The 14,109-nt window shown below is 42.0% G+C and overlaps 1 protein-coding gene across 2 annotated transcripts in view; it reads right to left on the reverse strand.

The window, feature by feature from the left end:
- memo1 (mediator of cell motility 1) overlaps positions 1-14,109 on the reverse strand; it is a 46,536-nt gene that overhangs the window by 25,118 nt on the left and 7,309 nt on the right. The window contains exon 3 of one of the 2 annotated variants that reach the window (XM_020527003.2): positions 10,607-10,675. The exons of the other annotated variant lie outside the window; for it this stretch is intronic. Within the exon in view, the coding sequence (XP_020382592.1) occupies positions 10,607-10,675 (69 nt within the window). The remainder of the gene's footprint in view (positions 1-10,606; positions 10,676-14,109) is intronic. 2 annotated transcript variants of the gene reach the window in all.

The raw sequence follows: 14,109 nt of genomic DNA on the forward strand, positions 1-14,109 counted from the left end.
AGTCTATCATGCTTTTGCCCAGTGACTTCACATAAGAGAGAATATATTCCTCTGTAGACTCCTATGTCAATTTCACTCTTTCCCTTCCCAACCATTTTTGGGTCATCTGGAAACTTGGTGCTAATACATTCAATTGTAAATAATTGTGGCTCTAATATTGATTCCTCTGGGATTCTAGTTACAGATTACCAATCTGAAAATGTTGGTTGTCCTAACTCGTCTTCTATCAGTTAGCTAAAAACCTATCAATATTAATATATTATGCCGCACTATTTTGTCTTAAGGAGCCTTATGTGCAATGCATTATTGAACACATTTTGCTCAAGACGGTAGCAGAGTAGGACACTCCAATCGGAGATCCACTGTTCCTTCTGTTTCCTTCCCCCTCTTTGGTCTCTCAGCGGTACAACGGTTGGTCACTCGACAGCTCATGGTGGTGTCTCGGTTTGGCGTGCGAGTGGATCCTGCCCGGGCACGTTCCCGAGACACCAGGGGAGATCGGAAACACAGTAGTTTCAGCAGCAGCAACGGTATCTGCAGCGGCACTCGAGAACAGACAGCTGTCTTCCCAGGAGAGCGAGGTAAGTGGAAGACTGTTGAACTTTTAACTTATTCCTTTACTTTCCTAGTTTAAACTACAAAAGACTTTAATATAAACTATTACCTATTTCTTTATTTTTCTACTATTCTATGAAGTAATGTTTAACTTTTTAACTCTTGTTTCTCTTACTATTTTGTACCTAAGCATTTTTTCTACTTAGATACCTTTGTACCTAAGATGGCGCCATATGTGGCAACATTATACACTTTTCACTATACTCCAGTACTTAAAGCACACGTGACAATAAAATCTAAACCTAAAAACCTGAACGCTTTTGGAAATCCAAATATATTACCTTTACTGGTTCCCCTTTACCTTGTCTGCTCGTTACCTCCTCAAAATAGTGTAATAAATCTGTCAGGCATGATTTTTCCTTTATGAAGCCATACTGATTCTTCTTGAAATTATGCGTTTCTAAATGCTCTGCTATTAAATGTTGCATCATAGACCTCAACATTTTGTCAGTAACAGATGCTTAGCTAACTGGTCTGTAGTTCCCTATTTTGTAGTCTTTCTCCCTTTTTGAATTAAGGATGTTACATTGGCAGTTTTCCAAAATCTTGAAAGATTACCACTAGTGCATCCACTGTGTTTGCAACTACTTCTTTTAAAATCCTAGCATATAATCAAGTCCAGGGGACCTATTAGTCTTTAGCCCCACTAGCCTCCCTCATACATTTCTCCTGAGCAGTTGCAACAAGTCCTCCCTATTTTTAAACTCCATCCAGCTAGCAATAAAGGCCAAAACTCCATGCGCCTTCAGCATTAATTGCCGTGCTTGCATGCTATATTTTTGTGTTGTGTGCACAAGAACACCTAGATCCTTCTGCTTTGAAGTCCCCTTCTATGGAATCTTTTTCCATTTATTTAAATAGTCTGCCTTTTCATTCTTCCTACAAAGTACATGACCTCACACTTTCCTACATTAAACTCCAACTACCAAGTTTTTGGCCACTCACAGTACTCATCTATACCCCTTTGCAGATTTCTTATGTCTCAATCACAATGTGCTCTTTCACCCATTTTTGTATCAACAGCAAATCTGGACACAAGACCCTTTCGCCTCTTCCAAGTCATTAATTGAGACCCTAGAACAGATCTTATTGGTACTCCAGTTGTTACATCTTTCCAATCTGAAAAAGACCCATTAATCCAGACTCTCTTTTGCATGTTAACCAATCCTCAATCCACGCCAATACGTGACCTCAATACCATGAACTCCTATCTTGTGCAATAACTTTATCAAATGCCACCTGGAAATCAAAATACACTACAACTATCAGTTCTCTTTTATCAACTCTTACTCATTTTATCCTCAAAGGACTCAAGCAATTTTGTCAAACATGATTTGCCTTGCACAAACCATGCTGTCCCATTTTGAAAATGTCCTGCTATTTCCTTAATGACGGACTCTAGTATTTTCCCCAAGGACAGGCATAAGGCTAACTGGCCTGTACTTTACTTGAAACAAGAACAGAGCGGTGGAGAAACACAGCAGGTCTGCCAGCATATTTAGGGAGAAAACAGGATTAACGTTGAGTCCAGTGATACTTCAATAGTTTGTTTTGTGTCTCTCTCCTTTCTTGAACAGAGGCGTCACGTCAGCAGTTTTCCAATCTGCTAGAACCCTCTCAGAATCCAGACAGTTCCAGAATATTTCAACTGATGCCTCCACCATCTCTTCAGCGCTTCCTTTAAAGCTTTTGGCTGTAGGCCATCAGGCCCTGGCAACTTACAAAATAAAATTGCCAAAAGCTCTGAAATATTAAACCATGTAACAGTTATTATCCTGTTGAACTGTTTAAATCCAGCTGATGGTCAGTAAACACTGGGCAAATTTAGATACAGTGGAAATAAGCTAGTGACTTCTCACCCCGATTTCAACCCAACCTTAAAGTCACAATGGTCAAATGCCATTTCTTGATGGAAGCAGCAATACTGTAATAACAAGCTAAAATTACTTAAGGAGAGTGTGGTCACATCCTGCTTTTGGCATCAGTATCTAAGGTAAGATCTCACACATTAGTAGGAAATCAGTCTGAACATTATACTTTATTTATATTAAAAGGATTACCCCTTCCTCCTTAATTAGGAATTCTGGAATCATATGTTATCCATACCAGGTAAAGATAGCAGTTAAGGTAAGGATATTAGGTAAACAGATGCATTTTCTGACAATAGACAATAGTTTCATGATCGTCACTAAATTCTTAATTCCAGATTTTTCCACGGAATTCAAATTCCACCATCTGCCATGGCAGGATCTGAACCTGGGTCTCCAGAACATTATCTGGGTCTCTGGATTACCAGTCCAGTGATAATACCACTAATCCATCACTTCCCCTCTTCCAGCATTTCCACCACAGCAGTGAAAGTTACTGACTGGGTGTATCAAATCCGGTACATGCAGCCTGTTTAGGAGATGAGGAACATATCCAACTAGACATAAAAACACAGGTCTGTGATTTCTACTGACAAAACACCACAGGAGGAAGAAAATGGAAACATAAGAAAAACAAACAAGTAAAATATCCAGGCTTCCTTTTAAATTTAAAATACACAAAGCAGACTCCTCTTGTCTTCCACTTTAAAACCCACTGTTAGAGCTTGACAGATAATCCTTACAAAGACAGATCACATGTACTGCTTAATGCACCCCACAGATAAAGAAGTTAGTTCTGAGAAGGTCTTCAATGGGTCAAGCAAACAAATCATTCCACTTGTGGACAAAGGAAAATGAAAGGGACATTTCTGCCAGTTCACGCTGCTATCAGGAGGGGTTTTTTTTTTAAATGAACTGCCAGTGAGGATTGGAATGCTGGAGTACTCCGTGAAATTCAAGAGGAAAAGTGATGCAGAGGAAGTTAGCACCCTAGACGAAAATTAAACAGGATCACAACAGTTCATTACAAAGTTGAAGTAAACCTAACCAAGGAAGGCACTATCAATATTTGTGCAAAATCAATAGTTATACTGTGGCAGTAAAAATTTCAAGAGCAGCTGGGGCTCTCAAATCTAACTGATCTTGCATCATTTAAGTGGACTGAGGTGTACATTTCTAGTTCTTTTTTGATCTTTCATGTGTTGGAAATGATCTAGTGAAAATAACTAGCAAATGTTTTTCTTATTTAATTGCAGCCATTGTACCATTTCAGTTATTATCTGCTCAAGGAGGAACTGTTTGCAGTTACTTACTGATATGGAAGCAAAACTGATCAACATAGAGCCCTTGTTTCCCTCAAACTAGTCCTCAAACTAGTGTTTCAGAACTTTTTTTACGCTAGGCGATTTGGCTAAAACAAATACATGATATCAAAAATGCATCATTTCGAAACCAAAGCACATACACTTTTTTCTATGTTATTTTTGAAAAGTGAGCAAGCTAGGGAATTATCCGATCACTAAATGGGAGTAATCTCCACCTTCTTACCATATTCAGAGCCATCACCCCATCAGTCCCTTCTACCTATTACAGATAATGTCATCTCTGATCTCTGCCTCGTACCATTCTCCACCTGCACTCCACATCTACCTACTTCTGTGCCCAGGCCTGGAGAATCCTTAGTAATACCCACCCCCTCACTCACGTATAACTGCATTTACGCAATCCCACCATCAGATTCATTCAACCATGCACTCACCCTACTGTCCCTTGAAAAACCTACCCTTAGCCCTGCCATCTTAGAAAACTATCTCCTTTTCTTCTTGGTATGGGAGATACAGAGATGGAGTTTACCCAATTAGCAATTGAGCAATGGAGAGTAAGCTTATCCAAGGAGCAGTTGAATCAGGCACATTAATCTTCTAACCTGCTCTGGCTTAGTTTCATTTTTGTCTTTTTTTTTTTTGGGGGGGGGGGGGGGGGGGGGGCGGTTGGTGGCGGCGGTGGCAGCGGCAAAAAAGAGAGGGTTCTTGACCAAAGACAGGTTTCCAGTTTCTGTTTCCCATCCAGTGATACCTGAAGGAGCATGCAGCCAACAAATGCTTACAGAATCACATACAGCTGCCAGGGTGCCACTGTAAGGCTACTAGCAGTCAACGTCAAGGCTCATATGTAAATAATAGCCATTAGGGCAGGATACAGACAGCAGCATGGCTCGATTCCATTTTGACAGGCATTGTAGCTCTATCCTTTAAAAGTTAATACCTTTCTTGGTATTGCATGCCCTTACTCCCAAAGGCTCTCTGCCTCCAAAATACAGCCAATTGTTTCTGCATTTTGTGAATTCAGAGATAATGCAGAGAATGTTCTCACAATCCTCGATGTGAAACCAATATCTTCTAAATGGTAAAATTTTCCACATTGTTCTGGACTCCCCTGACTACAGCAAAGTCATTCTCACACTATTATGTCCATTTCAATTCATTGTTTTAGATATCTGAAGCAAATCATCTCCAATATCCATCAATAAGTGTAACCAGAGCTTACTCATTGTTTTATCATAGGCCAATTTGCTCATCTTGCAAATCACAGCTCAGTTCTCTTGTTCTTCTCGGCTAGTTCTTCTCACTGCAGTCTACAGCCAAAACTACACATTACAGTCCAAAAGAAACTCTAAGGTTCACCATTGAATTTGTTTGAAATTTTATAATCTTTGAATTAAGCTCGTTAAGCTTTCGAAGCTTATTCTGCACTCAAGCTTTTAATGATTCAGGCATCTGGACCCCTAATTCTTTGATCCTCTCTTCCTTAAATGCAGAGCTTCCCAATGTGAACTTTTCACTGGTCATGCTTACTACAAAAATTCTCACATTTTTCTCTACATAGGGGAGTCCAAAACTAGATGGCATAGTTTAAGGTGAGAGAGGAAATATTTAAAAGTGACCTGAGAGGCAACTTTTTCACAGAGGGTGTTGCATGTATGGAACAAGCTGCCACAGGAAGTGGAGATGGCGAGTACAATTACATCATTTAAAAGGCATCTGGATGGGTATGAATAGGAAGGATTTAGAGGGATATGGGTCAAATGCTGGCAATTCTTAGGGACAGGATTTACGTGCATTTGGAAAGGCAAAGACTGATTAGGAATTATGTCTTACTAACTTGACTGAGTTTTTTTTGAAGAGGTGAGAAGATTGTTGAAGGCAGAGCGGTAGACATTTCAGCAAAGCGTTCGACAGAGTTCTGCATGGAAGACTGGTTTGTAACGTTAGATCACAAAATCCAGGAGGAGCTAGACAATTAGAAACAAAATTGGCTTGAGTAGCAGACAGAGGGTGGTAGAGAGTTGTTTTTTGGACTGGAGGCCAAGGACCAGTGGTGCACTACAAGGATCAGTGCTGGGTCCACTGCTTTTAATCATTTCTATAAATGATTTGGATGTGAACATCGGAAGTATGGCTAGTAAGTTTGCAGATAACAAATAGATGGTGCAAAGGAAGTGAAGATTATCCCAGAGTACAACGGGACCTTGGTCACATGGGCCAATGGGCCAAGGAGTGGCAGATTGAGTTTAATTCAGAAAAATGTGACGTGTTGCGTTTTGGTAAGGCAAACCAGGGCTGTAATTATAGGGGTGCAGATGCACAGCTCCTTGAAAGTGGAGTCACAGGTAGACAGGCTGAAGAAGTTGTTTGCCATGCTTGCCTTCATTGGTTATAACATTAAGTTGGAGTGTCATGTTGCAGTTGTACAGGACATTGGTGAGGCCACTTTAGGAATACTGCATGCAATTCTAGTCGCCCTTCTACAGGAAGGATGTTGTTAAACTTGAAAGAAAAGATTTACAGGGATGTTGCCAGGATTGGAGAGTTTGAGCTATAGGGAGAAGCTGAATAGGCTGGACCTTTTTTTCCCCTGGAGCGCCTTGGGACTGAAGAGTGACCTTATAGAGGTTTATAAAATCATAAGACGCGTGGATAGGGTGAACAGCCAAGGTCTTTTTCCTGGAATGGGGGAGTCCAAAACTAGAGGACATAGGTTTAAGGTGAGAGGAGAAAGATTTAAAAGGGACTCGAGGGGTAACTTTTCAGAGAGGGTGGTGAGTGTGTATGGAATGAGCTGCCAGAGGAAGTGGTGGAGGCTGGTACAATTACAACATTTGAAAGGCATCCGGATGGGTATATGAATAGGAAGGGTTTAGAGGGATATGGGCCAAATGCTGGCAAATGGGACTAGGTCAGATTGGGATATCTGGTTGGAGCGGATGAGTTGGATGAAAGGGTTTTTTTCCGCCCCCATGCTGTATGGCTCTATGACAGTATTTGCCATTGACCAGGTATCTATTTTAACTCAGCAGGCCAAGCAGCATCAGAGGAGCAGGAAAGCTGATGTTTTGGGTCTGGGCCCTTCTTCAGAAATGGGGGAGGGGAAGGGGATTCTGAAATATAGAGGGGGGAAGCGGATGGAAGATGGATAAAGGAGCAGATAGGTGGAGAGGAAACTGACCCCACTACCAAAGACATTTTTCCCTCCCCACCCTTATCTGCCTTCCGGAGGGACCACTCTCTCCGTGACTCCCTTGTCTGCTCCATACTCCCCACCATCTTCAGCACTTTTCCCTGCAACCACAGGAAGTGCTACACCTGCCCCTACACCTAACCCCTCACCTCCATCCCAGGCCCCAATAAAACCTTCCACATTAAACAGATATAGTAGGAACTGCAGATGCTGAAGAATCTGAGATAACAAGGTGTACAGCTGGATGAACACAGCAGGCCAAGCAGCATCAGAGGAGCAGGAAGGCTGACGTTTCGGGCCTAGACCCTTCTTCACATTAAACAGATGTTCATCTGCACATCTGCTAATGTGGTATACTGTATCTGCTGTTCCCGATGTGGCCTCCTCTACATCGGAGAAACCAAGCAGAGGCTTGGAGACCCTTTGTGGAACACCTGCGCTCGGTTCGCGACAAACGACTGCACCTCACCAGTCGCGAACCACTTCAACTCCCCCTCCCACTCCTTGGACAACATGGCCATCCTGGGCCTCCTCCAGTGCCACAATGATGCCACCCGAAGGCTACAGGAACGGCACTTCATATTTCGCTTGGGAACCCTGCAGCCCAATGGTCTCAATGTGGACTTCACAAGCTTCAAAATCTTCCTGCCCCCGCCTCCCTAACCTGTCCGTCCTTTCTCTCACCTATCCACTCCTCCTGCCTCAACTCCCACCTCCACCTCCTACCTACTAGCCTCATCCCCACCTCCTTGACCTGTCCGTCTTCCCTTGACTGACCAACCCCCACCTTAACTCCCCACCTACCCTCACCTTTACTGGCTCCATTCCCGCCTCCTTGACCTGTCCGTCTCCTCTCCACCTATCTGCTCCTTTATCCACCTTCCATCCGCCTCCCCCTCTATTTATTTCAGAATCCCCTTCACCTCCCCCATTTCTGAAGAAGGATCCAGACCCGAAATGTCAGCCTTCCTGCTCCTCTGATGCTGCTTGGCCTGCTGTGTTCATCCAGCTCTACACCTTGTTATCTCAGATTCTCCAGCATCAGCAGTTCCTACTATCTCAATCTACTTTAACTCATTGACTTTAGTGGTTTTTTCTTCAAATTCACTTTCTCGTTCAGTATCAGCTACAAATCAGTATTTACCCCATTATTTGGTGCATAAAACACCATTGGCCATCACTTCCTTTCATTTGAATGCTGTGCCCTAACTAAATTTCAATGCATACAAACCAAGTTATCTCCTCTAACCTATGCAAGTCATCTCTTGCATTGAACCTATAAAATGCATTCTAAAGCGTAGAGAATAGCCACAGAAATCCATATCTACCAACACTGATTTGATCAAAAACACCTTCAGGTTGGAAAGATACACCTTTCACAAATGCTGAATGCATGTTTACAGTAGAGGTTCTGTTATTGGATAAGTAATATTCTAGGGTTTAAGACCTCATTTTATAATGGTCGTTCAAGAACTTGGCGTTTTTTTAAAAATCTGGAATAAAAAAATGGCAAAGTAAAAGACCATGACAAAGAGGTCACGGATCTGGACTATAAACTTTCGCCAATATCTCTACTCACTTAGAGTGGAAAGACCTGGAACTGCAAACTGATCATTTTATCGACTGTAAACTTCTAATCACACTTTTCCTCTACTTTTCCTGCAATAATCACCAGCTCTGTCACCATACCCATCATCTCTAGCATGAAGATATGGAAAAAAAATTTAAATTATCAATCGCAACACACCTTTCGCAGCGCACCCCTCATACCCCACCCACCACCCCACCCCAGCAGGTTAATAACCACTGCGTCACTCTCCCCTTCCATCACGCACGTGAAAATCTTCTTTATTTCCACTTATCATTTGCAGATCTCCCTTTCCTTAGCTCTGTATTTCTCTTTACAAAAAATGTTCTCTCTGTTCCAAGCTGGTCTGAGCCAGTCTTGCAAATGGTCACAGAATTGTATAATTTAGTTTATTATCCTCATGCTTCTTCCCAAAATCATCACTTCACACTTCTGTTCAATTTTATGCCCGTGTCACCAGTCAGTCCACCACCTCCTGAAATTTGATCCTGTTCTCCTTCTTGTTCAGTACATTCGGCTTTCGTGTCAGCTGTAAACTGCAACAGCTAATGGTGATTGTCTCAGGGGTACTCCTCCCTCTCACTCTTTTAATTGGTGACTGTCTCTGGATGCTCGGCTCTCGTGTTCTTCTTCAATATTTCAAACACCTTTGACTCTGCCAACTGTGAGGAATCGTGGAACATGTTCCTCAAATTTGGCTGCTGCAGAAATTCATCACCATTCATGATGATGTTAATCATCCTCACCAACAGATCCACCACAGACCCAATAAGTGCAAACTGAGGTTAAGCAGCGTGGTGTCATTGCACCAAAGCTTCCACACTGCAACACTCTACCCTATCTTCGTGAAGCTACCGGCTGGAGTGGGGCTAACCTACAGGAAAAGTGGGAAACTATTCAAAATTTGATAGCTCCAGGCCTGAACCAAGGCCATCTTAACTTCTCCCATTGAGCAAAGCATGCAAACAACACCTGCTTGCACACTCAGAGCCAATCTACAAAATAAAACTGATACATTCACGAGCCATGGAGAGAATGGGCCTCAGGCTAAAGATCCGGAAAACAAAGGTTCTCTATTAGCCCGTTCCTGCTACACAACACTGCCCCTGCAACTGCCAAAATCCATGGAAAGCCATTGGACAACACTGATAATTTCCCTTAGCTCGGGAGTCTCCTCAATGTGAGCACACATTGATGATTAAACCTAACGTCAAGGCAAGTGCAGCCTTTGGTCTCCTGAGAAAAAAAGTTCAAAGTCCCAAGACCAGCACCAAAATCAAGATCCACAGAGCAGCAATGGATCCCACTCTCCTGCATGCATCAGAAACATGGACCACGTACAGCAGACATCTCAAAACCTCTGGAGAGTTATCACGAGTGCCACCTTCACAAAATCCTGCAAATCCTCTACAGAGCAAGCATACCAACACAAGTGTCCTCTCCCAGAACAATATCACCAGTATCGAGGCCATGGTCACTCTCAACCTAAATAAGTGCTCTATTCCAAGGTCTGCGATGGCAAACAATTATTAGGAATGCAGGGGAAACACTGCAAGAATGTTTTGAAAAATGCAAAATCCCAGACACATGGGAACCACTTGTCCTAGAATGCACAAACTGGAGAAGCAGCATCTGTGGAGGGGCCAAACCCTTCAAGCAGAGCACGTGGACACCAAATACAAGCAGCAGAAAGAGGGCACAGAATCTGGAGCATCTCACCAACCCGCTTCACTACTTATGGCAGAGTCTGTGCCTCCAGGACTGGACTATTCAGCTAGCACAGAAACCCCCACTATGGCTCACTCCTCCCTGTCCCTTGGAAGACATGACACCCATATTACTGCTGGCCAACTAATCCTTCAGTCTTTACTTTTATTCACAAGCCTAAAATGTAGGAAGATTCCCATCATTTAATGGCTTCTACCAACCCAATTCTGCTCAATTCCTCCTTCAAAATTAACCTTGCTTAAGATAGTATTTACCAGAAGAGTAGCTCCAGTATTTGAGATTCACTTACGTGATTGATGGATCCACTTGCTTGTAAGCATGAGCAGCACAAGATCCACAGTATGTGTATCCTGCATGACTGTAAAGCAAAGAAAAGGTTGGCATAAACCCCAAAATCCCTCACAAAATCCCTTTGCAGACCTAATCAAAATGTCCACAGCCAGTAGAACATCCTGAATCAGACAGTGTTAGGACCTGGCTTTAAACAAGCAGCCCACTACAGTGCATGCTTCCAACTGGAAGCTAAGTACTGACTGACAGACAGGAAAGGAGAATCAAAAGGATTCAGAAAGGGGCATACCTTGGGGGGCACTTTTTGGCAGCAATTACAAAGCCACAATTGATAGAGGCTAACCTTCAATTAGTGACTGCATCGGGAACAGGTAGAAAAGGTGGATGAGAAATTCAAATGTAACATCCCCAGGATTTGCCACGAAATGCATTTAAGTTAAATTTATTTCTCTGTACTCCTATGGCCAGGACATATGGTAACAATCAGGTTTTCAAAGCTTCAGATACTGTGAACTTTGCACCAAAAATGCACGCATGGCATAAGAGGAGACCTCTGGAATGACCACTACATTATCTCAGCATAATGCTCATTCTAACACAATAGGTAGATTTTTAATAATTTTTAAATGGTTGCAACGTTACACTTGTGGCATCATACCACACGTGTGCTGACAATATTCACTGGCATGCAGTGCAGCCCTCCCACATCACTGTTGCTCAATTAATTTCTCACGCCATCTAATTCATTCAAGATGACAAACTGTATAAAGTGCATCACTTTTTAAAAAAAGATGTCAGGAATTGCATCATGTACAGGACAGTTTAGAGTTTGTAACACACCAACCGATATAATCCTGGAATTGCACACCTACGTTTTGTACATGAAAGGGGAAAGAGAAAGGTTCAAGTAATAAAGACACTATTTGGTGGTAGGTTGAGGCTGAGCAAAATCTAATAAGGTTACAAAACCCATATTGCATAGCAAAATTGTTGGTAATTGTGATGAAAGATAAAAGGTTTTGATAGCACCAAGGCAAAAAAACTATTCTTTCTAGGTGGGGAGTCAATGAATCAATTTAAAATTGTCAGCAAGAGAGAGGAGAAAAGTTAAATACACATTTTACACAGGAGGCGTAATGAATGATCAACTACTTTGTGCTCAAGTCAGATGCATTGCATTTGTTACAGGACAACAGGATAAATATTTCAGACAGAACACAGGTAATAAGCAACCAGTAGGGTAGAGAATTGGTTATGCATTCAGTTAGGCAAGAATTTGCATAGACACGAGAGGTGAATAGCTCTAGTATGCTGCATTCCAAAATCCAACTGCCAAGGCAAACTTCAAAACTTTCTGTTCCAAGAAAAAACAGCAAATACATGTAAATGGAACAACATAGGTTAGTACCAGGTCATGGGGCATCCCTACACTATGCCACCACTGATCTTGCCTTCTTACCCATTCTTGGTTAGTTGTTTCTTAGTGAGATAACTTTAGTGTTTGTCTTTTAAAAATTATGCTAAAGCATGTAATTATCAAATGGTTGGGGCTGAATTAAATGATAAGCTAACCTGTGCAGATCTTTACATTACGCTGAGGCTTCAACTTTGCAGCTTAAGATATTAAAAAAAAAACAAGACTGACAGCCAAGTATACTCTCAATAACCTTTTTTAAGCCACTCTCAATAAGGAGAAGAAAATATTTTTGAAAATCCAGAAAGCCTCTATGCTGTCAGGAATTGCAAGAGGGTAAGTAAGTAAGGAAGCCTTTTTACTGCAACTGTACATGGCCTTGGTAAGACAACACTTGGAAAAAGTATTGAGAGTAGTTTTGGTCTCCTTAACCAAGAAAACACTTTCTTGCCATAGTGGGAATACAGTGTAGGTTCAAACGACTGATTCCTGGGATAGTAGGTTTATTGCGTGAGGAATTATTGGGTCTACTTGACTCATATTTACTGGAGTTTAGGATGAAGTGAAGAGATCTCATTGAAACATGTAAAAAATTCTCACAGGCTGGACAGACTGGATCCAGTGATGAGGTTACCTTTGGATAGGGACTTCAGAACAAGTGGTCACAGTCATAGGATATGTAGTAGGCCATTTTAGACAGAGGAAAAATGTCTTCACTCTGAGAATGGTGAACCTGTGAAATTCTCTACCATAGAAGGCAGTGGAGACTAAAGCTCCTGAATATATTTAAAAAGTAGATCGCGAGCAGTTGTTCAAGGTGATGCTGGTAAGCAATCCTCCACAACTACTGCAACTTGTGCTGCAGGCAGTAGCACTCACAGGATGCAGTTAGGTAGGCAGTTACAGGAGTTTAGCTCAGTAACGATGAAGCAGCGGTGTTATCTATCCGGCCAATGATAGCGTGACCGGCAGGTGGACTTAGAACCAATGGTGTTCCAATGGACTTACTGCCGTCCTCCTTCCAAGTGGGGGAGGTCATGATGGCTTTGGCCGAGGGAAGAATGTTGACCAGGGCACTCGGAGAACACCTAATCTTTCTCAAGTAGTGCCATGGGTTCCTTGACACACTCATGGACAGAGACTCGCCTGAAAGACAAATTCTCTAAAAATGCATCACTTTCTGCATGTGACCACCTGCTTTAGATATGAGCGCAGTGCAGTAAACATCCCAGATGCAAGGGACATAAGGGAAGGCAAATGGTGCACATCATCTCTGTATTCAGGCACTGACATAATTTTACATAAACCCACCAAGAACAATATAACAACAACATGTGAATCAGTTATATTTTTGCAGGCTCAGAGCTGTGAACAGCTTTTCAATATCAACATCAATCAATAAATTGGCCAAAGAATACCTACATGGCTTTTTGTGAAAAAGGCTTGAGCTCAAATTTCAAGCTAAGACTGGGGAATGTAGCTACTCGATTGGTAACTGAGAACTGAAGCAACCAGTTAAATAGCTGGTTCAATCATAATCAAACTGTCATCTACATAATTACTTTCACAAGGCACTTCACACTCTATGAAGTACTTTCTAAAGTTTAGTCATTGTTGTAAAGAAGGGAAATGAGACAAATCAATTTGCACACAGCAAATGCCCATAAACCACAATGAGGTTAATAACCAGAGATGTTGGTTGAGGGATAAAAATTGCTCAGGACGTAGAATGAATTCCCTGCTCTTCTTTGAATTAGACCACAGAATATCCACCCATGAATGAGTCAGACCTTTGGTCCAACATTGAACCAAAAAGATGGTGACCTCGACAATATAGCAATCCCTCACTACCGCACTGGAGCACAGACCTGTGTTGCACAATCATGTTTCTCGTGTGGGTTTGAAGCCACAACCTTCTGTTTCAAGGGACAACTGTGTTATTACTGAGCCAAGGCTGACATTTCCTCCAAGACACTATCATAAATGACAAAGCAAGTCATGCACAAACAAAATTTTGACAGAACAAAACTGAAGTTTAATCATTCAAATGCCTTGGCAATCCGTTTTAACAAGGGTGCCATCTCTCA

Source organism: Rhincodon typus, chromosome 9 (genome assembly GCF_021869965.1).
Source record: "Rhincodon typus isolate 14 chromosome 9, sRhiTyp1.1, whole genome shotgun sequence".
NCBI lineage: Eukaryota > Metazoa > Chordata > Chondrichthyes > Orectolobiformes > Rhincodontidae > Rhincodon > Rhincodon typus.